Source organism: Sebastes fasciatus, chromosome 16 (genome assembly GCF_043250625.1).
Source record: "Sebastes fasciatus isolate fSebFas1 chromosome 16, fSebFas1.pri, whole genome shotgun sequence".
Lineage (NCBI taxonomy): Eukaryota > Metazoa > Chordata > Actinopteri > Perciformes > Sebastidae > Sebastes > Sebastes fasciatus.
The window spans coordinates 14272282-14298560 of NC_133810.1; the positions used below are offsets into that span (position 1 = coordinate 14272282).

Sequence of the window (26279 nt, forward strand, 5' to 3'; positions counted from 1 at the left end):
TTAGTCTCCATCGTTGGTTATTTAGTTCATGCCCATTGCTTGCAGGACTTATTGAATGAGTCATTGCTTGTACCTCTGCTATAGACTACATAATATTGTTGTGAACTCTACAGTGTAATGGACTGTAGTGTGTACTATTTGCCGAGTCTCGATATGAGTCACCACGAGTCATGAACGCTTCACTGCTGCTCTAACTATTTTTAGTCGTCCCAGGTCGTAGTTTGTTGTTCGGGCTAGCTTGTGGTTATCACACTAGCACAATAAATTAACACGTCAAAAACCAACTTCCTCCTCTGAATGTGCAGCTTCCTCCTTTTGACCTTGTGCCAAAAGAAGACAACCTGACTGTTTCACACATTTGTGCCTGTGCAAAATTGTCAATTATTCTAGCTGCTTTAAAATAACAATAACCTGAAACAACTGTCATTGGTCATTTCTTTATTTCAGAGAGCATTGTCTGAAAGTGTACAAAAGTGCATCATTTTCTTCATAGGCCGCACAAAGAACACAGATGTTAAAAACACACGTTGAGCTACATGATAGAGACATAAAACGTAAGCTCAAATGCAAGATGAGATTCAATTACACTTGTTATCCAAATGACATCAGACTACATTGTGATTTAGCACAATATAGAAAACAAAGCACTTATATTAATCATAATAGTACACAAGTTTAAAAACTGTTAAAACACACACACAAAATAACTCAAATATTTAATAATGTATTAATGCACTTGAATTCGTAAAATGAGACTAAATTCATAAAGCACTCCGCTTTTTCTCTGCTTTTTTTCAGCATAATTTAAAAAGACTAGCAAACGTGAACAATTTCCTAACAGTGTTAAAGGAGATACATCCAAAAAAAAAAGAAAAACACAGTAACAACGCTCCTCAGATGCCATTTAAATGCACTATTATGTATTCTAATCCTATTACCTCACATTTAGTTTGAATGCTTACCTCAACAGCAAATATAAAAGCCAAATCCAACCACATCATTATATCATAACAAATACACCTTTCTAATAATGACAAAAATATGCATGTTAACCAAAAGTTTACATTAAAACCAATTAGTGTTAAGTAGCTATAAAACGGTGCCTTTAATGTTGTGCATGAAGTGGAAGAATCTCACGAGTGTTAACAGCTGAGGACCTTCAGCCTCCACATTTGTTGATGCTGCTGAGGCCTAAAATGAACACAGACTACTTTTCAGGGATCAGATAATGACCAGTCAAAACACCACATTACAAAAAAAGTCCACTTTTGTTCACAGTTCCCCCAAAATAGCAGCCGTCTGTTTCTTTATACAGATTATCCAAGTGTTTGCACTTTGATGTAAAAAGCTAAAAACAGTGAATTAATAAAACAAACATTACACTCTGCAGACCCAAGGAGAACCCAGTCTAACTGGATAAAAGTATGGCCTTGGAGAATCATTGTGTCAGCACGCAGACAGGTCTGGAGGAGCTGCCCTGAGGGTGTCCTTGGTATCAGTCTTCACCCAGAGGATTCATGCTGATACTTGCAAAGGAACACAAATGATGTTCAACAACAATAAACACAAACTGTATTATAGTACAGCTTGGCCTCACAATTTAAGAAGAAATCTTGTTCTCAGCCTGGTAGTCGGGATCCTCTGAAGTGGTGAACATTTAAAAATTCTTCACTGAATTTTCCAAAAACCAACACAACAAGGACCAATTTCACTACTCTGCACAGCAGCCTGCAACACAGGCTTCGCCTTGTTTTGAGGAATCGCGTCCATAACAGGTTGAGAACGATTTCTCTTTTTGAAAGAGACCCTTGTATAAAATCTAAGCAAATGAAAAGTGTAACAATGTTGAATGTGTTGAAGCTTTAGCTTCTATGGCAGGTCAGACATTTACAATCAGACATCATGCAATAGCACCACTGTTGGTTTGATGAGGTCACTTCCTGTCTGTTGGTCTCTCACTTCCTCCTTCGGCCACAGTATTTACCCTGACAGCCAGCGCCTAAGTACCAGAACAGACAAAAATTATTCTTCACTTGACATACAGCATGCATACTGTATGGGTAAAAGCAAGGGCTGTCAATCGATTCAAATATTTAATCGCATGATTGTCCTAGTTAATTGCAAATTAATCGCCCATTTTTTATCTGTTCAAAATGTATCTTAAAGGGAGATTTGTCAAGTATTTAATACTCTTATCAACATGGGAGTGGACAAATACGCTTGCTTTATGCAAATGTATGTCTATATTTATTTTTGGAAATCAATTAACAACACAAAACAATGACAAATATTGCCTAGAAACCCTCACAGGTACTGCATTTAACATAAAGAAAATGCTCAAATCATAACATGGCAAACTGCAGCCCAACAGGCAACAACAGCTGTCAGTGTGTCAGTGTGCTGACTTGACTATGACTTGCCCCAAACTGCATGTGATTATCATAAAGTGGGCATGTCTGTAAAGGGGAGACTCGTGGGTACCCATAGAACCCATTTTCATTCACATATCTTGAGGTCAGAGGTCAAGGGACCCCTTTGAAAATGGCCACGGCAGTTTTTCCTCGCCAAAATTTAGCGTAAGTTTGGAGCATTATTTAACCTCCTTCACGACAAGCTAGTGTGACATGGTTGGTACCAATAGATTCATTAGGAGGTTTTCTATGTTCATATGATGCCAGTATCTTCTCTCTAGCTTTAAAACTGAGTCCATTACAATATAAAAAATGCGTTAGTGCGTTAAAGAGATTAGTTTAGAATTTGTGTTAACGCGTTAACTTTGACAGCCCTAAAAACTATATTGTTCCAAGGCTAAAAGCATTACAGTCCGAATTGCATCCCAGTGACATTATCTCAGTTAGAAGGCTCAGTTTTGCATTTACCACAAAACCACATAGTTCCTGTATTTGTGGCTGTAAAACGGTCACGGCTGTGACCGTTCTTAAACATGCCAGTTCTCTGGGAACCATGTTTGTACCAGACTTAATTCAGAGAAAAGGGTGGAAGATGACACTAGAAGCTGGTCCAAGTAGATTCGTTGAATTCAGAGTGTAGAGAGATCATTACTGAGGTGGATTTCATCATGGTGTCCCACGAAACAACCACAAGTTACAACACTTAAGTTCAGAAGAACTCTGATGACTCTGGTTGATAAGAAAGTTTTAGTTGACTCACAAAATTCCAGTACAATGTTTCACAGTGTATAGTTCTAGCTTACTGTAAAGCAATACAATGTGGGTTTTTTTTACCTCTGTAGCCGCCAGCTCCCAGAAAGGCCTGCATGGCTGCATATTTGGCTGCCTTCTGTGCCTTGGCTAAAGAACATGAAAGTAAAAAAGGAGGTTATTCTGCAGACCTATACAGGCTCTCTACAATAATACCCAACATTAGAGATTATAGAAACATACCTGACTTCATTTTTCCAAAACAAACCTTTTATTTTATTTATGTTAACAATTTATGTACAATACATCAGAAATTTCTCTTTTGTGATTAATAAAGCATCTAAACTATTATTAAAAAGTCGCTTTAAGGAACAAGAACTGAATGGGTGATTGTCTTCATCTAGATCATTATGTGTCAGTGTGTGCCATGTGTATATATACGTGTTAGTGCTGGACATACAATTAAGAGACTATTAAGAGAGTATTAAGAGACTGAAGCTAATTAGATCATCGCAGAAGGAGTTTTCTTACATTTTTGGCCGGCCCCCGTATATCCTAGAGAACAATAACAGGAAAGATAGAGTCATAATGAACAATTGATACTCTTTTTACAATGGTGTCATTTGTTATCTCAGCAGTGACATGAATGAAGATATGCCAAAGCAAATATTCACCATGCAAGGTCAGGATAAAAGCATTCTCTGTCTCCCTACTTTGTGTGCATAATAACCATGTGTGTTTTGAAAGGTTTAACAATATTTACTGTGTGTGTATCTAATGTGCTGTTTGTCAAAAAAGGGAGTTACGTGTGGCAAAGTGCTTCTGTCTTACCTGGATAGGTTCCACCAGCCGTCCTACCATAACTAGGGCCAACACCCCCTGCTGGAACAATGGACACATTACAGCCTGCATCACAACACACATCTCTGAATAGACTGGACTCCCATCAGGTAGGCAAGGTATTTACTGTGCAGTGGTCTGTGAATGCATTTGTTTTCAAGTCTCAAAATGTAGGTAATGCAGGATGACAACAGCTCCACCTGTCTTAATATTTGCTAAGGTGCTGGAAGAATCAATGAGTCCAAAAGATGATAGAAAATATATCCGCACACTTACATCTCTGCAGTATTTCACTTTAGTCTGTCAGACCTTCATCAGAGCATACATGATTCAACAATGGACAGGCTGGTAGAAATAACTAGGTTATTAAATTCCAGACCGAAAGCTTAGAATAAAGTGAAATACTGCATAGATCTAAGTGTGCGTATATTTTTTCTATCATTAAGTCTCAAAATGTAAAAATGCAAATTCATACTCTTGTATTATTGTTCTGTATTGTATCAGTGCTCCACTTCAACTGACCTGGTAAGCCGCCCGCACCTCCTCCTACTCCCTGACCTGTTCCTGCTGGAACTCCTGCTCCTCCTGTTCCTCCCGCTGCACTACCTGGACAGGCAAGTGAGTACGAATATGTAGAAATCAGTCACGTACTTAAAAGCCTCAGAAGTTATCCATGACACACAATATACTGTTAGCAGAGAGAAGGCTTTACTAGTTTAGATTTTTCATGTTTGACAGACTTGCCTCACACCTTTTACAAAGACAACATCAGGCACATTGGAGAAGAATATGAAGCTGTGCTTGTACAGTTTGTGCTGTGCCACACCTAAAGTTACTCATTTTAGTCACTATTTATATAATTATTATTCCATTATTCCATTATTAATGTGGAATTGTTTTATATCTTTATTCTGTATGATGAATATCCAGTGAAAATAAGAGCTTGTTAATTATCAGAATTTTTTAATTAAATATTTATATGCATCAATAGTGAATTTTACCTGGTCCATAGCCAGTTCCACCCAACGACGAGCCGTAACCGGATTTAGAAGGCTTCCTTGCTGCTTGGCCACCAGGTCCATATCCACCCACACCACCAGGTCTAAAACCGCCTGGCCCTGTTCCAGCACCTCCTGGGCCGAAGCCACCGGTTCCAGCGCCTCCTGGGCCAAAGCCACCGGTTCCAGCGCCTCCTGGGCCAAAGCCACCGGTTCCAGCGCCTCCTGGGCCAAAGCCACCGGTTCCAGCGCCTCCTGGGCCAAAGCCACCGGTTCCAGCGCCTCCTGGGCCAAAGCCACCGGTTCCAGCGCCTCCTGGGCCAAAGCCACCGGTTCCAGCACCTCCTGGGCCGAAGCCTCCGGTTCCAGCGCCTCCTGGGCCGAAGCCTCCGGTTCCGGCACCTCCTGGCCTATAACTAAAAGGGCCCGTCCCAGTTGGACCATATCCTCCTGGGCCATAGCCACCAGTTCCAGCTCCAACTCCACCAGGACCAGCTCCTGTACCTGCTGCTTGGAAACATGTAAATATATAAGCACAACTATATACTACATTAATGTATAAAAAGACATTTACAATCCCTGATCCTGATCCCAACCCGAACCTCACCTGATCCATACCCAGCTCCTCCATAACCTGGAAAAAATGGATGAGAGTGGTCAAACAGTGTCCTGATAATTACTTTTCTTATGAAACAATACAATGAAATGGGTGTCTCCATCAGTGCAATGAGTATTTGTATATCACCTGCCTTATAGTTTTACTTGTAGGATCATTACTCACCAGATTTGAGTTTTCTTTTTCCTAATCCTTGGCCCCCTGGTCCAAAACCACCTGTTCCTGTGCCAGCACCGCCTGGTCCAAAACCACCTGTTCCTGTGCCAGCACCGCCTGGTCCAAAACCACCTGTTCCTGTGCCAGCACCGCCTGGTCCAAAACCACCTGTTCCTGTGCCAGCACCGCCTGTGCCAAAGCCTCCCGTTCCTGTGCCAGCACCGCCTGGTCCGAAGCCTCCCGTTCCTGTGCCAGCACCGCCTGGTCCGAAACCTCCCGTTCCTGTGCCAGCACCGCCTGGTCCGAAGCCTCCTGTGCCAGCACCGCCTGGTCCGAAACCTCCCGTTCCTGTGCCAGCACCGCCTGGTCCGAAGCCTCCTGTGCCAGCACCGCCTGGTCCGAAGCCTCCTGTGCCAGCACCGCCTGGTCCGAAACCTCCCGTTCCTGTGCCAGCTCCGCCAGGCCCAAAACCACCAGGCCCATATCTGCCAGGTCCAGTACCTGTTCCACCAGGTCCAACCCCTGTACCCAGAAAACAGGCATAGTTAAGCAACTTAAAAGCTGTACTTTTGAGTTGTTTTTTAGGTTTTGTTTTGTTTTCTTCCCACTTCTGCACTGGCTTCGGAGAAGAAACCTTTTAACTTGCCAGCCGTTGCATTGCTTTACTTTAAAGCAAGTAGAAGAAGCATGGCTTTAGTCAGATAACTCAATGTTCAGTTAAAAGTATTCTACATATAGATTTAGATACTGTATATAGGAATGTAAGAAGAAAACATACACAGTTAATCATGACATGGCAACAACAAAAGTATCCATGTAGCACTGAACAATCTGTAGGTGTTAAAGTGTTAGAATAAAGAAGTTTCTCACCTTGCCCATAGCCTGCTCCACCCAGTGAGGATGATCCATAGCCTATCGAAGGAGTTAACAGCGTGAATGTATCGTAAAACATAATACATGACTAAATGTTGTTGTTAGTGTTATAATACATGAGCATTATACCTGATTTGGGGGGCTTTCTTGTCCCCAGTCCTTGACCTCCAGCAGTATAAACACCAGGAATGACCCCTGCTCCACCTGGTCCTGTTCCAACACCACCTGGTCCAAAGCCACCTGGCCTGGTTCCGACACCACCCAGTCCTGTCCCGGCAGAGCTAGGTCCATATCCACCTGGTCCAGTGCCACCAGGTCCGTAACCGCCAGGACCAACACCACCTTGTCCAGTGCCACCAGGTCCGTAACCGCCAGGAGCAACACCACCTGGTCCAGTGCCACCAGGTCCGTAACCGCCAGGACCAACACCACCTTGTCCAGTGCCACCAGGTCCGTAACCGCCAGGAGCAACACCACCTGGTCCAGTGCCACCAGGTCCGTAACCGCCAGGACCAACACCACCTGGTCCAGTCCCGTAACCGCCAGGACCAACACCACCTGGTCCAGTCCCGTAACCGCCAGGACCAACACCACCTGGTCCAGTCCCGTAGCCACCAGGTCCAACCCCAGTACCACCAGCTCCTGCCCCATAACCTAAAAACAAATATTGGTTCAGTTTTCTGTGTAAATGTTTGCATCTGGGCTCTGTATATCTGTCAATTGTTATCATACGTTTTGGTGGTTTGCCAGCGCCGGTGCCCAGTCCTGGACCTGTGCCATATCTTGAACCTGGATAACAGAGCAGATGAGATAAGTTGACCAGTATTACAATTACATGTTTTTTAAAATTAGACTGATTAAATTGAGTCACACTGTACAACATTTTCATAGAGGTCAACTTACCACCAGGACCCACACCACCACCATATCTCCCCAGTCCACCACCGACTCCACCAGGGCCTGCTCCTACTCCTCCTCCTAAACCTCCAGCACCAGTTCCAACTCCGAGGGTCCCGGCACCCCCAGGACCAACACCAATGCCTCTGCCTCCAGTCTGGCCTCCATAGCCTCCAGGTCCGACTCCATATCCACCAGGCCCAGCACCATAACCACCTGGGCCAGCCCCGTAACCTCCGGGTCCTGCACCATAACCTCCTGGACCAGTACCATAGCCACCAGGACCAGCTCCATAACCGCCAGGCACAACCCCTCCCTGGCCTCCTGCTCCAAGAGTCCCATATACTGATAGAAAGATAAAAAACATTAAATGTATCATGTAGCTTCTTTCATTGCTGAAGTCCTTATTTAAGAGAAGAGAACATAGTTGAACCTTTGCCTGATTTTCCAGCCCCTTGTCCTACTCCGGCTCCAATCGGGTAACGTAGGCCTGTAAAAGATAAAAAAAAGATAAACTGTATTTCAGATATGTTTCAGTTGTTTGCTAGATGGTGAGAATAGTGTTAGTCAGCATACCTCCGCCTGGTAAAACTCCAGCTCCACCTGCACCATAGCCTATGATGGATAATGTATAATTGTAATATAGGCATGTAGGTTTGGGATGAATACACAAACATTTCAGAGAACAAAAAATGGTTGCAGCTCACTTTTTCCAGGTTTAAGGGCTCCTGTTCCTACTCCACCAGCTCCACCAGCCCCAGGTACCAAGCCTGCTCCTCCAGGACCTGCTCCAACTCCTCCTGCTACTGCACCAAGGCCACCACTTGCGCCTCCTGCTACAGTCCCGTCAGGTCCGTATACTGCGTTTAAAAAATAAACATCTCTTTCTTCAGTGTGAGCATTTTTTGTTACAAACTGTATGTTAGTCATTTCTAGTGGCTAGATTGGAAATTTGATACAGTACATGTAATGTCAGTCATAATGGAGTGTACATTCAGATGGTAAAAATGGCACCTTTGGGTGGTTTTGGTGTTCCTCCAACTCCACCAGCTGCACCTCCTGGTCCAACTCCAGTACCTGTAGCAGGATTGTCTCCTCTTCCCGCTCCTGTTGCACCACCTGAGACACCTCCTGCTGCTCCGGCACTGGTAGGACTCCCTCCTACTCCTCCCAGTCCTCCACCTGGGGTTCCTGTACCACCTCTCTCTCCATCAGGACCTCCCTCTCCATCTCCTTCACCTGGCGTGTCGCCTCTGGGGACACCTGTAGACCGAACACAGGTGAGCTTTCTTTATTTTGATCTGCATTCGATTCCACAAAGTCCACACATACAAATAATAACCCTAGTGAATGTATAGTAGATTTTGATAGGTGGCTGTTTGGCTTATGATCTCTCATTAGAGGTCATACAATATGTTGCTTGTCTTTTACCATTGGTAATTTGATGTTTGGTAATATGCAAGCATTATAAGTTATCCTGAAACCTGAGTTGAAGGTAAATAGGATTGTATTTCATTCACCTGGGGGTTTGAGGGGTTTGGCTCCAGGTAGTATCCCACTTGAGAGATCGCCACCAGAACCTGCAACATTATACAGTGAAATTTAAGAAACGTTAGGGAATATATTCTGTGATTTCAGCTACAAAATCTCTGCAGATGAGATGTGAAATCTGAGGAAGCAATTAGAAATCTCCGAAGTACAAGCGGGAATCATTGTTGGAAGCCAGGAGGCGAAAAACTGATCCACGCTGTATGTGTAATACAGAGTGACAATCTCTAAGTCAGTCGACACTACAGGAAGTGCAGGCATCACTGACATCTCATATATATTTTAAGAGAATGTGAGCCACACTGACCTACTTACCAACACCTGAAAACAATATGAATACTAAACTGAACAGTTAATGGAGCTGTACGTACCACTTGGTTGTACAGCCCCGCCACCAACTGTAATGACAGAAATACGGGTTATTTTGGGCAGCTATCAATCAGAAACTGTTTTGCAATACTTTTTCAAAGTTAAATATATATAAGAAGCCAGCTTCAGACATTAACTAGCGTCAGTCTGCCATGCAGTATTCTGTGGTGCCAGTGTATTGATAGGAAGTGAGAGAGAAACACTCACGCTCAAGTACAGGTAAAGTGACAGCTGTGAAAGCATTCAAGTGGAGAATCATCAAAATTAAAAAGCATTTGTGATAGCGTGATATGCATGTTTCAGTTATGCTAACGCTATTTCAAAATCACAAGTAATCACAAGTAACATCTCAGTGTTCAGTATACTTTTATGCCAACTTACCAGGGCCGGCTCCTGTGGAACCTGTAGGATATGAGAACAACATGGTCAGTTGACTCTTGTTAACTCCTAATGTAAAGGAAGCAAGTACATTTGTTGGTTGCTTGTAGATGTTACATGCAGTACTTGGTCCAATTAGTGTGGATGTTATGGCCTTTTAATTTTGACTAGTAAATATACAAAACATTTAATGTTTTTAAGAACGCTGTATAAATATTTTTGCCCCTTCAGGTTTTCCGTAATATTGCACCAGGGGTGGTTAACTGAGTTGAAACTTTAAAGGGAAAATTCAGCATTTTTTATGTGGATGTCAAGTCAGTATTGATGGTAAATGTAGTTGATTTAAGCAATAAATTCCTCAGTGTATGCTATATTGACTGAGAAAGCTGCAAAATCTGTTGTTTTTCCTGCATCCGGCGCCGTCATTTGACGTGACAGTGACGTAGTTGGATGCAAGGAAGAACTACCGGCTGTTTCAGCTTGGATTTCTCTGGGTAGTTAGCGGGTGTGCTCTAAACGCTCTGCTCCAAAACAGAACTTCGTTATACTCTTTGCTTGTATTGCAAACTGCAAAATTGCTTCACAAAATATGAGTGCAGAGGATGTTATGGACGAGGATACATTTTACATTGTTTTGGCTGTTTCGGATATTCACACATGTAGGCACTGCCGGCATAGCTTTCTCAGTCAATATAGCATGCACTAAGGAATTTATTGCTTCAATTAACTACATTTACCATCAACACTGATTGGACATCCACATAAAAAGTGTATTTTTTTCCCTTTAAGGGTCTGTAATGTTACAGTCCAAATGCTTTGTAACATTAGTATAGTACGATGTTTACAGGACCCCTTTTAAGTTATCCATTATTTGAATGATGTATCCATGTTAGAAATGTTAAATAGCATCAATGGCAGATAATCTGTGTAGGCAGGGATTTTGAAATAATCCTGGATCCTGGGGGGAAATGTGTTTTCTTCTACACCTCAAAGTTCAGAAGTTATACATTTTATAAATGGCCTCATGATGGCGCTGTCCACAACAACATCTAGGAAACACTGCACTGCACTCTGACAGAAATGGATGAACATGCAGTGCTTGCACACAAACATGCAGAAGCTCTGGCTATGAAATAAACACTGACCTGGAACTTCTGTCCCGTTGAGACCTGTTTTATAAAAAATATTTAATTAATACTTCCTCCAGAACACTCTTGAGTGAATTACTAGCAGAATAAATTAACACCTTAACTTCAATATCTTTTGAATTTGTATTATAAATGACCTAAATACCTGGCTTTGCTCCAATGATGGGGATTCCTGTTCCACCTAATCCATCTCCATCACCTCCTGCACCCACTGGTCTGCCAGCTACGCCAGTACCTCCTGTTTTAAAACACACACACACACACGGACACTTTTTAACAAGATGTAGAGTGTGTGATATTGAAAGAATAGTTTAATATTCAATATAGCATAGTGTGTTGTTCCTTAATTTTCACTGGTGTTTGCCATGGAGACTGTGGGCCATCTTGTATAATTATTACATCCTTGGACGGACCTGAATGTCAGTGTTTGTGATGATTGTTGTCATCTATGCACACAATCTGTGCATGATTTCAAGGTAAGAAAAGACAGGTTCTCCAGAATCTAGCAAGTTAAACACACCTTCTCCTCCAGAACTTCCAGATCCCTCTATCACAGCACCACCATCACCTGGAATAAGGTTCAAATATTAAAAGGACTGAGATTTAAAATAGTACTGTATGTAAAAGGGCTTTGGATAAGTGTATGAACTGAATAAATCAAACAAAGACAATGGCAAAATCATTTATAGATAAGCCAGTTTCCTCTTTCTTATTCCTCTAATTTGGAAGCTCACCTCCATCACTGTCTTTTCCATCCTTGTTAAGTATATTTTTATTAAAACTAATGTACTGTAAACCCTATAAGTAAATGTAGTAATATGTGTAATATGTGACTAAAGTGTGTTGTCACCAACTGCTTTGTGCTAACACTGCAGATACCTTCTGATGTTGGAGCTGGTGTGCCTCCTGTGGCTCCTCCTCCTCCTCCTCCTCCTCCTCCTGATCCAACAGACATAGTTGATCACACATAGATTATCTGATTAATTATTAATAATTGACAAATGTGTATTCTTAACTCTCAAAACAGAAACTTACCACTGGGTCCAGCTGTTGTCCCTGCACTGCTGCTTGTGTCGGTGCCATTCACTGAAATGCCAGTGCCTGTCCCTGTGCCAGGTCCTGCAGTGCCGGTCCCTGTGCCAGATCCTGCAGTGCCAGTCCCTGTGCCAGGTCCTGCAGTGCCGGTCCCTGTACCAGATCCTGCAGTGCCAGTCCCTGTGCCAGGTCCTGCAGTGCCGGTCCCTGTGCCAGATCCTGCAGTGCCAGTCCCTGCTCCTGCCCCAGGTACGACTCCACCAGGTAGCCCTACAGTTCATAAAGAGATAATTGTTCAATTAAAAAAAGGTGCTTATAAACAGCTCTATTCCTCCTAAACAATTGTATAATATACACATAATGTTCTACTCGACACAGAGTCTTGTCAAAGTACACCTTACCGTACTTAGCAGCTTTAGATCCAGCTGTGCCATAGCCTGAGGATCACAACAAATACAATTTGGTTTTATGTATCAACTATAAAAGAACTATAAAACACAATGATTTTAAAAAAGGCATTCGGACAGATGAGATAAGTAGTTAAAAGTGACCATTAGAGTCGGTGACTAGTGCTAGTTACAAAATCACTTTTCCTCACTGAGATTTCTGGCTAAATCATCTCATTTCATTTTCCAAACAAAAAAAATACTGCTTTTTTTAATTAAAGCTAAAATATGTAACGTTGCACAAACATTGTCACCAGAGATGGTGTGATCAACTAATATCACATTCAGCTCAGTCGGCATCAAGCGGGACACGTATGACCCAAACATCTGATCAGCGTTTCAGAATAGCAGGCGGTGGACTTATTTCACAACCAAGTAAAGGTGACATTTGTATTATTTTACCATACAGCAATATACTGATGGGATATGAGATGCTAACTTTGAAACCACCCCTGTCCTCCCACCTATCTACTGTAATAAAACAAATGACAGAGAATTATTGTCATTCCAATATTTTAATATATTACTATTTAACTATACTTTTCTATTGCATTTCTGTTACCATTTATATGTGATCTGATTATTTGTTTCAGTTACAGCCCAGGTGTGGTGCAAGGCACCTGTTGCTGCAATTCCTACTAACCACCAATAGAGGTCAATAAAGAGATAGTTCATATTTAAATGTGATCTTGACTTAAAATGTGATTCACATCTAAACACTGACAAAACTACACGTTACTACACAGACACTCCACTGAAAACCAACCTGTGCCAGTTCCAAAGCTTCCTGGTCCATAACCACCTATAAAATTACACAAGATAAAAAATGAAGTATGAGAAACTCCGTCAAAAGGGTTTGGAGAGTGTATCATTGAAAAACAAATACCAACAAATAGAAAGAAGCATCAGCGCAAGCAAAAAGAAAACAAATCTGTATTGCTCTCTGCTTGTAATGCTCAATGTCATCATACATAAACAACTCACCACCTCGTCCTGCTCCACCTCCAAGTACCCCACCAGCACCTATTCCACCTTGACCTGCATCAGGATCATATGAAAATAATTTAGCTTTTACTGCTGTTTGGGTAAACCATCCATCATTATGTTTTCAATAAACAAAACAGGGACATTTTGGTACCGTATTTAGCAGGTTTTGATCCAGCTCCATAGCCTGTAAATAACAGAAATCATTTTGACAAGTTAGGATTTAACTTAATTTGAGTTTGGTAAGATTTATCTAAATTAAAACTGCCCCTGAACCTGTTCCATATCCAGCCCCTGGTCCTACACCATAGCCTCCACCTGGTCCGTAACCAGTCCCAGGCCCAGGCCCATATCCACCAGGTCCGTATCCTGTTCTTCCTCCACCAGGAAGCCCTAGGGGGGAGCAAATGTGTGAGGACTTTAGCTCTAATAAAGGCTTTCTTCTATATACCGTCTTAAAATATTTGAAAAAACACCTACTAAGTTAATTCTTGCATGGAAGTATTAAATGTTGAGTTGATGCTTATGAAAAGACAATTAGACAATTTAACTGCCTCAGAAATGTCTTGAAATAAACAGAAAATGATTGTGTTGACCTAATTGATATCATGTTTTGAGCCTTTCTTTTGCACACTGCAGTTTTTCTTAAAAACATTGATCAAATCGTGCTATTCTTCCAAAAATAACGTAGAAATCACACCATATTTGAGTGACTTGGTTCCCAGGATATCATGTGAGAGAAACACAGGAGAATTAAAAGACGTGCACACTACAAAATGAGTTCATATAATCGTGTGGGTTCAGGAATATCTCAATGTGCACACATTCAGCACTACTCATTCAGTCCTGTAATTGTGACAAGGTTGTTATAGCTGCAGTATGCTGGTGTTAAAACTCCACTAATCAATATTAACAATGACCACATGAATTAAAGATAGGCAACTAGAGTAGATTATTTGTGTACATGTGCATCATATGTTTAATAATCTGTGTTTCTATTTGTTTCATACAGTTTCTGAGGAACTGTGAGAATGTTGTTCTTCTCTTCATACCTCCAACACTGCCTGGTCCAAAGCCAGCCGGTCCACCTCCCGTTCCAACACCAGAACCAGGTATTCCGCCAGTCCCCAGTCCAGCTCCAGGTCCGCCACCAGTTGCTATTCCAAGACCTCGTCCAGGGACCCCTCCTCCTATTCCGAGCCCAGAACCAGGTCCACCACCAAGTCCTCCTGCACCCAGGGCTCCCCCAGCACCTCCAGACAGACCTGCAGAGAGCAACATTTTGTTAGAAAATATAAACTAACCCTATCGCACTTTGCGCTCTATTGACAAACAACAGGCTGTTTTCATGGCAGACATGTCGACATGTTATAGCTGGAAAGAGTCTAGATATAATTGATAACATTAATAATTGCTGCGTTTTATGCCGAATTGGATATCACTGAATGTGTGTATCATGTATTATAGTTTTTTCTGTTGATACACAGATTTACTGTAAAAAACAAAAAAAAACAGTTGATGATGAACGGATAGATCTGCATTCAGTAAATATTAAAAAAAGAATATACATATATATATATATAATTTTTTTAATACTTCTATTTTTGTTTCTTACCATATTTTCGGGCTTTGGCACCAGCATAACCTACGAAACACAGACACATCAAGATCTTTTAGTATTATATTAACCAGGGGATCTATTTGAAGTCAGACATGCCTCCTTATTTTATTTTTCATCCTTATCTTTCATCGTACCTCCAGGTCCATAGCCAGCACCACCAGGTCCAACTCCTCCACCTGGTCCATAGCCTGTACCAGCACCACCAGGTCCAACTCCTCCACCTGGTCCATAGCCTGTACCAGCACCACCAGGTCCAACTCCTCCACCTGGTCCATAGCCTGTACCAGGTCCAACTCCTCCACCTGGTCCATAACCTGTACCAGCACCACCTGGTCTATAGCCAGTACCAGCACCACCAGGTCCAACTCCTCCTGGTCCATAGCCAGCACCACCGGGTCCAACTCCTCCTGGTCCATAGCCTGTGCCAGCACCACCAGCTCCAGCTCCTCCTGGTCCATAGCCAGCACCACCAGGTCCAACTCCTCCTCCTGGTCCATAGCCAGTACCAGCACCACCAGGTCCAACTCCTCCTGGTCCATAGCCAGTACCAGCACCACCAGCTCCAGCTCCTCCTGGTCCATAGCCAGTACCAGCACCACCTGGTCCATAGCCAGCACCACCAGGTCCAACTCCTCCTCCTGGTCCATAGCCAGTACCAGCACCACCAGGTCCAACTCCTCCTGGTCCATAGCCTGTACCAGCACCACCTGGTCCAACTCCTCCTCCTGGTCCATAGCCAGTACCAGCACCACCAGGTCCAACTCCTCCTCCTGGTCCATAGCCAGTACCAGCACCACCAGGTCCAACTCCTCCTCCTGGTCCATAGCCAGTACCAGCACCACCAGGTCCAACTCCTCCTCCTGGTCCATAGCCAGTACCAGCACCACCTGGTCCAACTCCTCCTGGTCCATAGCCTGTACCAGCACCACCAGGCCTGACTCCTCCAGCGCTTCCTGGACCTCCGAGTGCTCCACTTAACATGCCTATGAGCAGAACAGTCATGTTTTATTTGTTCTGATATTCTAAATATAATTATACGATAATGATACAGTATACAGTTTTTCAATTATATAATTCTTACCATATTTACGAGCTTTGGCATTGGCATCATACCCTGAAACACAAACATAGTAATTATACATTTGTGATTGCTATTGCAATACAGTCTGTATCCTTAAGTCATTACTATTGCATAATTATAGGCAACATTTTACAAAAACCCTAAATCTACTGATTCATAATTACCTCCAGGTCCTGTTCCTGCTCCTCCTAATCCAGTTCCAGTTCCACCTGGACCGTACCCAGTTCTACCTGGCCCATAGCCCGCTCCTCCAGGGCCAGTGCCAGCACCACCAGGACCATAACCAAGACCACCTGACCCAGTGCCGGCACCACCTGGACCAAAACCAACCCCAGAGCCAGGTCCCACTCCTGTGCCGAGTCCAACTCCTCCTCCCGGTCCTCCACCTCCAAGGCCCCCAGCCGCACTGGTACCTGCACCACCTGGACCAAAACCATAGCCACCACCCAGCCCACCTGTCCCCCCTCCTGTGCCGAGACCAACTCCAGCTCCTCCACCTGGTCCTCCCCTTCCAAGGCCTCCAACGGCACCAGTGCCTGCACCGCCCGGCAGACCTGGAGAGGTTAAAGACAATTTGAGCGTGTCTCAGCTATGGACTCAAAGAGGTTGTTAAATACACACACTACATATTCATCATGTTATTTTGATATTTTGCAAAAACTTTGCAGATATGTCTCACCATATTTGCGTGCTTTAGCTGAGCCAGGACCGTAACCTATGGCACAAAAAAAAGTATATAGTTACTGAAACACTAAAATGTGCAAATGTAAAAGGATATTCATTATTGACATATTTGTTGTAAATTGCATTATATGAAAAATGATTTGATGGCTCCCTTAAACGACCTGAAAAAGGTGCACTACTCCAGATTTACCTAAACCAGGTATGCTGCTGGCTACTCCAGGCACGCTGCCTGTTCCAAATCCAGGTACAGCTCCAGCTCCAGGTCCACCTCCTGCTCCAACTCCACCTCCAAATCCAGGTCCGCCACCTGTTCCAACTCCACCTCCAAATCCAGGTCCGCCACCTGTTCCAACTCCACCTCCTAATCCCGGTGTGACTCCCGCTCCACCTGGCAGTCTTCCAGCTCCAACCCCCAAAGCGCCTCCTTGACCAAATGAACCTCCTCCAGTTCCACCTGGTTGAGAAAAATAACAGGTGAGCTTACAAAAAATGTCAATATAGAGTATTTAATAATTACATAATGCTTATTTCTGCAACACATTCAATTAATATGTGACCGTCATACATTGAACACAAGGTTGAAAGCTCAGCTAGTGTGTCTTTACCGTATTTAGCTGCCGCTTTGGCTGGATTCTTTGATTTACCCGCCCCTGTAATTGAAAAATAAGTCATTTTCTATGTTTCTGCCTTTACATTTATCATCATGTAATAGAGATTACTGCATCGCTCGATCCTATGTACCTGTTTTTGGTGATACGAGAGGGTAACCACGGAAAACCCCAGGCAACTGCTGTCCACGGCCATCTAAGGTGAGAAATACACTACTGAGATGCTCATCCTGTGAAATACTCAATTGCTTCCTGGGATAATATTTGTTATTGTTAAATAATCTTTTAGTGTTAAAGTTCAAGTAACGCATACAACATCTGCTTGTAATATAATAAGGAATTAATGACACTTACTGCCTGCTCCTCCTGGTCCAGCACCCCCCTGGCCGAGTACCCCGGCCCCTTGGAGGAATAAGACAATAGTTGTTGTTTTTAGGCATGTGTACCAAGATGTGATATTCCAAGATTCATTAACACTGAGTGCATTAACACACCAGTCTGAGGCCCAAGTCCAGATCCTGTGGCCACTCCAGGGAGAATACCACGGCCTCCAAAACCTAGCCAGGGAAGATGAGAAGAAAATCACACTACTGTTACAACTTATTCTGTTAAAATACTGTCTGACATATTATCCTATTGTTTAATACATTCATTATATGTTTCTTGTGTTACAACATACCTTGGCTTGGTACATATCCACCTTGATAGAGTCCAGGCACCCCAACTCCTGTGTGACAGCATACGCACATTTAGAACATTGCCCAAAGTGTTTCTGGTTGATGATAAACTATGAACTGAATTGATGTTGCACATCCTTTAATAATAAAGGGACTGTCTTCTTTTTTTTACCTGGAACTTGTTTTGATGCTTTACCACCGCTCTTTCCTCCAGGTCCTCCCCCAGTCGTGCCAGTCTGTGGCAGCATTGGAACTGAAACAGGAATGAAGTAAAAAGTCACTTTAGTTGGCTAAATAAAACTTTTACGCAGAACTTAAATAGCAAAACAGCACATTTTATTCACCTAGTAATTCTTAGAATATCTTAACATAACTTGAAAGTTAACAGTAACCAACAATTTACAGGACACTTGGTAATGTATACGTATGCATTACCAAGTAATGGATTGCATTGTTCTATACAGTATAGCATGATCTAAATCATGTTATCTACCTCCTCCTGGCACAGCAGCTCCACCAGGACCGACTCCTGCACCGCCAGGTCCAACTCCTGCACCGCCAGGCCCGAATCCTGCACCGCCAGGCCCGAATCCTGCACCGCCAGGTCCAACTCCTGCACCGCCAGGCCCGAATCCTGCACCGCCAGGTCCAACTCCTGCACCGCCAGGCCCGAATCCTGCACCGCCAGGCCCAACTCCTGCACCGCCAGGCCCGAATCCTGCTCCGCCAGGCCCAACTCCTGCACCGCCAGGCCCGAATCCTGCACCGCCAGGTCCGACTCCTGCACCGCCAGGTCCGAATCCTGCACCGCCAGGCCCGAATCCTGCACCGCCAGGCCCGAATCCTGCACCGCCAGGTCCGACTCCTGCACCGCCAGGCCCGAATCCTGCACCGCCAGGCCCGAATCCTGCACCGCCAGGTCCGACTCCGGCACCGCCAGGCCCAACTCCAGCACCGCCAGGCCCAACTCCAGCACCGCCAGGCCAAACACCTGCACCGCCAGGCCAAACACCTGCACCGCCAGGCCCAACTCCAGCACCACCAGGCCCAACTCCGGCACCGCCAGGCCCAAATCCAGCGCCACCAGGTCCAACTCCTGCACCGCCAGGCCCAACACCGGCACCACCAGGTCTAAATCCTGCACCGCCAGGCCCAACTCCGGCACCACCAGGTCCAAATCCGGTACCACCAGGCCCATAACCTGTTCATAAGGTAAAAAACCCCAACAAAAGTCAGTCATATTTCAGTGATTAAAACTGTGTAATGTTGATTAATAAACAGCAAATACCTGTTTTAGGAGGTTTGGGACCAGTTCCACCAGTTCCTGGGTATTGACCAGCACCTGGACCATAACCACCTCCATAGCCACCTGGGTCCGGACAGAGGTTTGTTTAATTCACATGTATTCTTCAAGGTAAGCGATATATAAAAATGTAAGGTGTGTGACTAGTCGAGAAGAGAATCATTTTTGGGTGTTTCAGAGGAGCAGCGTGACCGGTTCATTAGAGACGCTTTGTGCCAGCAGGTTGTTGTGTAGAAGTGACACAGGCAAGAGCCAGCTCTGTTTATTCATGTTGTTCGATTATTCTTATAGTTGTATCACAGTGCAAAAACACCTGCCTTGCTTTATTAATGCATTTATCCAGTCATGCGCTTGTATATAAGAGGAATTAGAAACAGACATATGTATTTAAACCTGTTATTGGGTGTCATGTAAAGATACAGATGTAGACAAACCACTGACCTCCAGGTACGTAGCCTGTTCCAGCTCCCTGACCTCTGCCAGTCCCGAGGCCTCCTGCTCCGAGCACTCCTCCACCCAAACCTCCTGCCCCGAGGCCTGATAAGCAGATACAAGTACTTAGTACTTCCTATACTTGCTCTAGCGACTACAATACACTACATCATGCATTAATGAATCCAGTGTGTCCCTGTGCGACTCCACCCTTTTGTAATGTCATACATATATGATGGCTGCCCGAGAGAAACCTCACAAGGATTAACTTGTTCTCCGGAAAGGTTTTGAACATTTCTTTGAAGTGTGCATGTTTGACTTTAGAACTAAATCTCTTAAAGGGTTTGGCTGTAGATGGGTCAGTAACAATTACAAGACGGCACAGAGGAAACTGAAGCCTGTGTGGGGAGACGACTGAGAAAAGCCACTGGGAGACCAAGATGACTCTTTCTTTCTAATAAAAACGGTTGACGCATCAAGCTATAACTTAAATTTGCTCACTCCCTGTTAAAAGAGAGCTGGTACACAAGATGCTTCATGTTGAAATACAAGTTATTAAACTTCTGGCATTTGGTTGAAACAATCCATTTGTTTCTTTTTCACCGTGAAAGGTCTTTATTACACACAGCTCTAGGTCACTGTGTTCATGTGACAGTTTTGGCTTTTAATTGGCTTTGTGGTTTTTTGCTTGAAATTACAACACAGTGTTTATAAATGCATGCCTCCCCGTTGCTTGTTCAGGTGATTCAGAGTGTTTGCGTCTTATTCTTCAGGGTGGAGCAGTCATGCAACACAAACACACTTTGTGGGTATTATTGTGTAGCGTGGATGAAAAAATGTGTTGGGCTGAGACGGCCAGACTTTTGGTAAACTGGAAAGTGTGACACATGAGTCTGTTTCCTGTGCTTATTCAAAGGGTTCCGCAAAACCAAGGCTTAACCTCTGAGGATCGTTTGGATATTATCACCAACATTCCTCATCCTGCGCAGGCTACTCGCATGTTTGGGGGATGAAAAACAGAGAGGCCTGAAATTCCAAAGCAAATCAGTCTTTCTGACTGACGTGATGACTTCCGCCCTTTATCAGGGACCTGCCATGCCTAATGCATTAGCCTTTATCACTGCGTGTGTGTGTGTGGCCCCTCAACAATGGCTTATAACCTTGAGGTAATGAGGAAATGAAATAATGGTACATGTATGCAATTCTTATCCTGCTGCATTGAATTGAACATGGAACAATATTTAGAGTACAGGGCTGACCACTGATTCATGTATGCAGAGCAGAGAACTTCCTCTTATTGTGAATGTCACACGACGCAAGTAAACGTAGCATGTTTGTAGGTAATGTTAAGGTAGTTATTGTTTTTATTTTCCACCAGCTCTTGTGCACAACAAAGACAAAACTAACTCTAATATTTATCATTAAATATGTTTAGGAGGCAAAAAACAAAACTCCATGCCTGTGCCTTGGCCACCCGGTCCAAAACCACCAGGACCAACTCCTCCAGGCCCAGTTCCATAGCCTCCAGGACCAAAACCACCTGGCCCGACTCCGCCCTGTCCTAGTCCTCCTCCTACACCTCTAGCTCCCTGTCCTGCTCCAAGCCCTCCAGTCACTCCTCCACGGCCACCGTAGCCGCCTCCTGGAAACAAATAAGATACCAAGAAAAATCTGATTTGCAGAGGTTAGAGCCATCATGGTCTGTAGGTTTGTTCCTATCGTGACATTTGAGCTTTACTGTCTGTTAAAAGCCTCTTTTTGTCCTAATTAAAAACTAGAATTTTCTTCTTGGTAATCATCTTAAATCAGTGCTCTAACAGCAGGCGGAACAGAAAGTCTTACCTGTTTTGGGAGGCTTTCCACCTGTAAGAAGAAAGCAGTCATTACAATTAAATCAACAGTATGGAAATCACAATGGAAATCTTGCAAGACTTTTCTCTACAGATAATCAAGATGCCAACCAGCCGTATTTGTCTTACCGGCTCCAACACCTCCAGGTACGACTCCCAGTCCACCACTACCTGGGCCAAAGGTGCTAGGCCTGAAGCCTCCAGGTCCGACTCCCCCTGGTCCGACTCCTCCCGGTCCGACACCCCCTGGTCCGACTCCTCCTGGTCCGACTCCTCCAGGTCCAACTCCTCCTGGTCCTTGACCACCATAGCCCCCTGAGGAATACAGTCATCAGACATTGTGAGTTGAAAACACGCAAGACGCATGTAGATGAAGATAAACCAGATATCATTTTTCACGACCACAACTGCATCTGAACGCTGATGCCTGCATTTCACGTGTAGCGTCCTCATCATAATCAATGTTCATAAAATTGAACAGAAAACACAAATGGCATTCACCTCCACCTGCTCCCGGTCCAAAGCCTCCCAGACCAGCACCTCCACCAGGCTGAAATCCAGTCCCAGCTCCTCCAGGGCCAAATCCCGTTCCAGTCCCACCTGGTCCAAATCCCGTTCCAGTCCCACCTGGTCCATATCCAGTTCCAGTCCCAGCTGGTCCATATCCAGTTCCAGCTCCTGCACCTCCTATGCCAGCTCCAGCGCCTGCTGCTCCACCAGCAGGTACATAAACACCTGATATAGAATGACAGTGTGGTTTTATAATGGTTTCAAGTGTTAACTCGTTTTTTCTGTTCAGGATCAGCTTCACACACACACACGCACACACAAACACAACAATGTTTTTGTAGTGTAGACATCTAACAGATGACAGAAATTGTGGAATTTATGAGCACTTAATAAAACCCATTTAATTTGTGTAGATAACAAGGATCACATTGAACAAATTGGATCAGATGCCACACAAGCACAGAGAAAAGTGTGTGTTCAGTGTGTGTGTGTGTGTGTGTGTGTGTGTGTGTACAGTATACGTGTGCTTGTGTTAGCGATTATCAACCCTGAGCTCTGAGTTTCTCTGTAGCTGATAACGAACGCCCCTTCATCCAAAAGGCATGCATCTTTGGTCATAATTCTCACACTTTTCTGCACCTATGTTTTGTTCCACAAATCATGATAGCCAAAAATAGAAACACAGAGAGCGAACAACTATAAAAGGAAAGGCTTTTTAAGATCCCACAGTCCAGATGTGAAAAGAAGAGGTCTGTAGGGAATCCTAAAGAATGTGAGTAACTGATCTCACTGTAATGCCTTGTACAGCACATTAACAGCACGCAGTAAATAACTTGTTCTGCACACTGCAGCACAAAAACCTCCTCACCCCCAAAGGCTTTTGTTGTTTTGGGAGGAATCTTTAATGAAATAAAACATTGGACAGGTACAACTATACTCATATTCACCAGAGATGTGCGATGAAATAAAACAGCTGTTGGGCTCAGCAATAAATTACAACAATATATAATATATAATTAAAATAATAAATATTATCTTTAATTTTTTTTTAATGAGAGATTATCCAGGGTTCACTGTTGGGAAATGGCGACATTAATATTTCATTATTGAATTAGTAATGTTTGTATAATTTTATTACTCATTGTCCATGATATCATACTGTAACTATTATTGTTTTTAGCCACTCTGGCGGTGTGGCTCCAGGGATGAAAACGTCAGTCTGTCAGTCGGCCCACTGCTCTGGTGTAGACTGAAATATCTCAACTCTATTGTGCCGGTTTGCTATGAAATTTTGTACAGACATTAGTGATCCCCTGACTTTTCTTGTAGCGCCACCAGCAGGTCAAAACTTTCATCCATCCATCCATTATCTGTAATAACGTATCCTATTCAGGGTCGCAAGGGGGGCTGGAGCCGATCCCAGCTGACGGTTACACCCTGGACAGGTCGCCAGACTATCACAGGGCTGACACATAGAGACAGACAACCATTCACGCTCACATTCACACCTACGGGCAATTTACAGTAGAGTCAACAATTAACCTAACCTGCATGTCTTTGGACTGTGGGAGGAAGAAAACCCGGAGAAAACCCACGCTAAAACTTTCATCTGTCTAGCGATATATCTCAACATCTACAAGATGGATCGGCACGAAATTTGTCACAGACATTCATGGTTAAAGTTAACTTTAGTGTTTCCCTGACTTTTCATCTAGCGCCACCATCAGGTAAAAATCTAAATTTGTCCAATTATTTGGTTTATCTGTCCGGGGTGCACCGTGACGCGGCGTTTAGTGCTTTCTCCTCACAGCAAAGAAGGTCCTGGGTTTGAGTTTGCATGTTCTCCATCGGGTTCTCCGGTTTCCTCCCACCACCAAAACATGCATCAGGAAGGGCATTCAGCGTAAAACCTACGCATACTGCATACATACCGGTGCGCTGTGGCGACCCCTAACGGGAGCAGCCGAAAGACTAACAATATTTGGTTTATCTGTCTAACTGCTAGCGTAGCTGTTGATTCTTGTCCTGTCACTGTTTTACTGTTGATTTCAGGATACATTTAAAATGAGCAAGTGAATATGTTATAAGGACTCAGAAAAAGTCTGTGTATGGAATCACAACGTTCCCTGTTTAAGTCCAGCCGGCGACCTTTGTTCATGTCATCCCGCTCCTATCTAATAAAGGCAATTTACATTTAAATCTACCACGAATATTCTGTGCTAAGAGGTTTTTAGTTTACTTATGATTTGTTCAAAAATATAGAGACTAAAGTACAAATACTCATCCATTCCGCTTCAGTAAAACCAAACCACAGAAACTAAACACCTAATGTCATGTCTCCTTACTCTCTTCTAAACGTGTAGTGGTTCAGTCTGACCTGGTACGAATTCAAATTACAGAGCAGCTTTTGAAACCTCTAACGAGAAGATGATGAGATGAATCTCTTTTCATCAGCCAACTCAGCTTAAACAGACAAGACAATGAGATGGATAAGATCTGGAGCACACGATTATCATTAAGTTCTTTTTATAATGTCCATTGAAAGTCAGATGCAGCACTTTATTAAAGGTGATGAGAGATTTAACTATAACCTTGTGGTCCTGACGTCACGCCTGAAGAGGAGGAAGAGCTGAGATGACAAATACACCTGAGCTTTGTGAAGTCACAGAGACCAAGCAATGTTAATATACTGTGTTAATGTACTATTTAACATGTCAACATACTAAAGTGCTTTTAAAGTTCATCCAGACAAACACTATGTTGCTATCTGGACATCTTTTTTTCTTTGGGAAGTTACAACAACAAGGTTTTAAAATCATTCAACAAAGCCAAAAGGTTTGGTTTATTACTAAGAAAAAAAAGCACTCTACTCTGTGAGGAGTTGGCAGTACTCTTGAAAACATTTGGCTGTAGGAAAGGAAAGTATGTCCAACACAAGATCAGTCCAATATTCTCCACAATCAGAGATTACAAACACATTCACACAAGACAAGATAAAAACTGACTGCAGGAGTGATAATGATGATGTCAGTGATAATCACTTATAATACAGCAAAACATATTGTCACTTCTCTTCAGACCACACTGAAATAGGTTCAACTCTTTGGCAGAATTTTTGCAAATTTCTTGCAGTGTGCATTCTAGGAAAAAATCGAAAGTAGGTAATCTTTATCATCATCGTCAATAATCCTAAACAACCTCATTATCATCGTCATCATCAGTTGCTGCAGCTCACAAAATCTCTAAAATCTCAGAAAATGCACTAAACTACCATTAAAGAAAACAGGAACTTGATTCATGCATCTCTTCTGCGAACACTGCTACATAAACTTAATGTGACACCTGATCCACAGGTGCTGCACTGCTGAGCGCCGCACACATGCAGTAAAAGGGAACCCACCTCCTTGCAGTGAGGGCTTCCACAGAGCCAGGAGGAAGACGCCATGTAGGTACGTGGCCACCATCCCTCTCGCCATCTCGCTCCCAAATGTCCCTTTCCTCTCCCAAGGTCCAGGTTTTTATCAGGGCTCAACAAGGCCTTAAGAAAGAAGGAGGGAAAATAAGTGAGATCAGAGAAAAAAGGGGACAGGGTGCAAGACAGGACAGTGTGTAATTGGTTAAGAATCACACAGAGAAAGATAGAGTAGGGGAGAGGGAGAGAAAAAACTGGATCACCTCATTAAACCAAATGGGTTGTTCTAACCCCCAATGACTGTTGGGCTGCATTTATTTGGTTCTCTACTGCCAAAAAGAGGGAGTATGAAGGGTGGGTGGGGGTCTGAGAGAGAGACAGAGAGAGAGAGAGAGAGAGGTACACACACAGAAAGAGAGAGAGGGAACATGTACGAGAGGTAAGAGTGTGAATTGTAAAAATTAAGGATCCCTGCTTTAGTTTTCTCTCTCTCCAGACACCTCAAAAAGAAAAAGAAACTGTGCCAGGAGTTCCTTATAGATTTCAAAACAGTGTCATGTTTGTCAAGTGGAGGAGAAACGCAAACTATAGTGACTCATTAAGGCACAGATCATGAATCTTTGCTATCCATTTATGAAATGTAGCTTAAAGG

General features: G+C 43.5%; 1 protein-coding gene and 1 long non-coding RNA gene across 18 annotated transcripts; one reads left to right on the forward strand and one right to left on the reverse strand.

The window, feature by feature from the left end:
- Positions 1 to 421: 421 nt before the first annotated feature.
- On the reverse strand, positions 422 to 25909 carry elnb (elastin b). 17 transcript variants are annotated; one of them, XM_074611021.1, is made up of 53 exons: positions 25616 to 25884; positions 22207 to 22440; positions 21835 to 22020; positions 21698 to 21718; positions 21315 to 21497; positions 19865 to 19960; positions 19409 to 19489; positions 18614 to 19321; positions 18293 to 18373; positions 18123 to 18170; positions 17938 to 18000; positions 17798 to 17845; positions 17577 to 17639; positions 17441 to 17485; positions 17026 to 17289; positions 16831 to 16866; positions 16316 to 16705; positions 16152 to 16184; positions 15205 to 16053; positions 15065 to 15094; positions 14502 to 14714; positions 13726 to 13842; positions 13604 to 13636; positions 13450 to 13503; positions 13232 to 13267; positions 12421 to 12456; positions 12020 to 12289; positions 11864 to 11923; positions 11505 to 11552; positions 11130 to 11222; positions 10982 to 11005; positions 9840 to 9860; positions 9666 to 9689; positions 9461 to 9487; positions 9062 to 9121; positions 8556 to 8804; positions 8249 to 8401; positions 8118 to 8156; positions 7975 to 8031; positions 7548 to 7886; positions 7377 to 7433; positions 6774 to 7298; positions 6642 to 6683; positions 6207 to 6293; positions 6111 to 6146; positions 5781 to 6080; positions 5607 to 5633; positions 5003 to 5506; positions 4524 to 4607; positions 3993 to 4043; positions 3693 to 3716; positions 3246 to 3311; positions 422 to 1999 (listed from the first exon to the last, which is right to left on the reverse strand). In XM_074611021.1, exons 1-53 carry the CDS (start codon positions 25689 to 25691, stop codon positions 1956 to 1958), a joined length of 7335 nt encoding a protein of 2444 aa, XP_074467122.1. In that variant the 5' UTR covers positions 25692 to 25884; the 3' UTR covers positions 422 to 1955. The 17 variants fall into 17 exon arrangements, with proteins under 17 accessions (XP_074467122.1, XP_074467108.1, XP_074467118.1 ...); XM_074611007.1 differs by adding an exon at positions 25891 to 25909 and having other exon boundaries at positions 5781 to 6293; positions 25616 to 25753; XM_074611017.1 differs by having other exon boundaries at positions 5781 to 6293; positions 15205 to 15558; positions 15619 to 16053.
- LOC141752819 (uncharacterized) lies at positions 6214 to 12293 on the forward strand. The gene is made up of 6 exons (XR_012590342.1): positions 6214 to 6315; positions 6802 to 6959; positions 7005 to 8392; positions 8592 to 8821; positions 12012 to 12154; positions 12236 to 12293. It is a non-coding gene; the product is annotated as an uncharacterized LOC141752819 (long non-coding RNA).
- Positions 25910 to 26279: the final 370 nt, after the last annotated feature.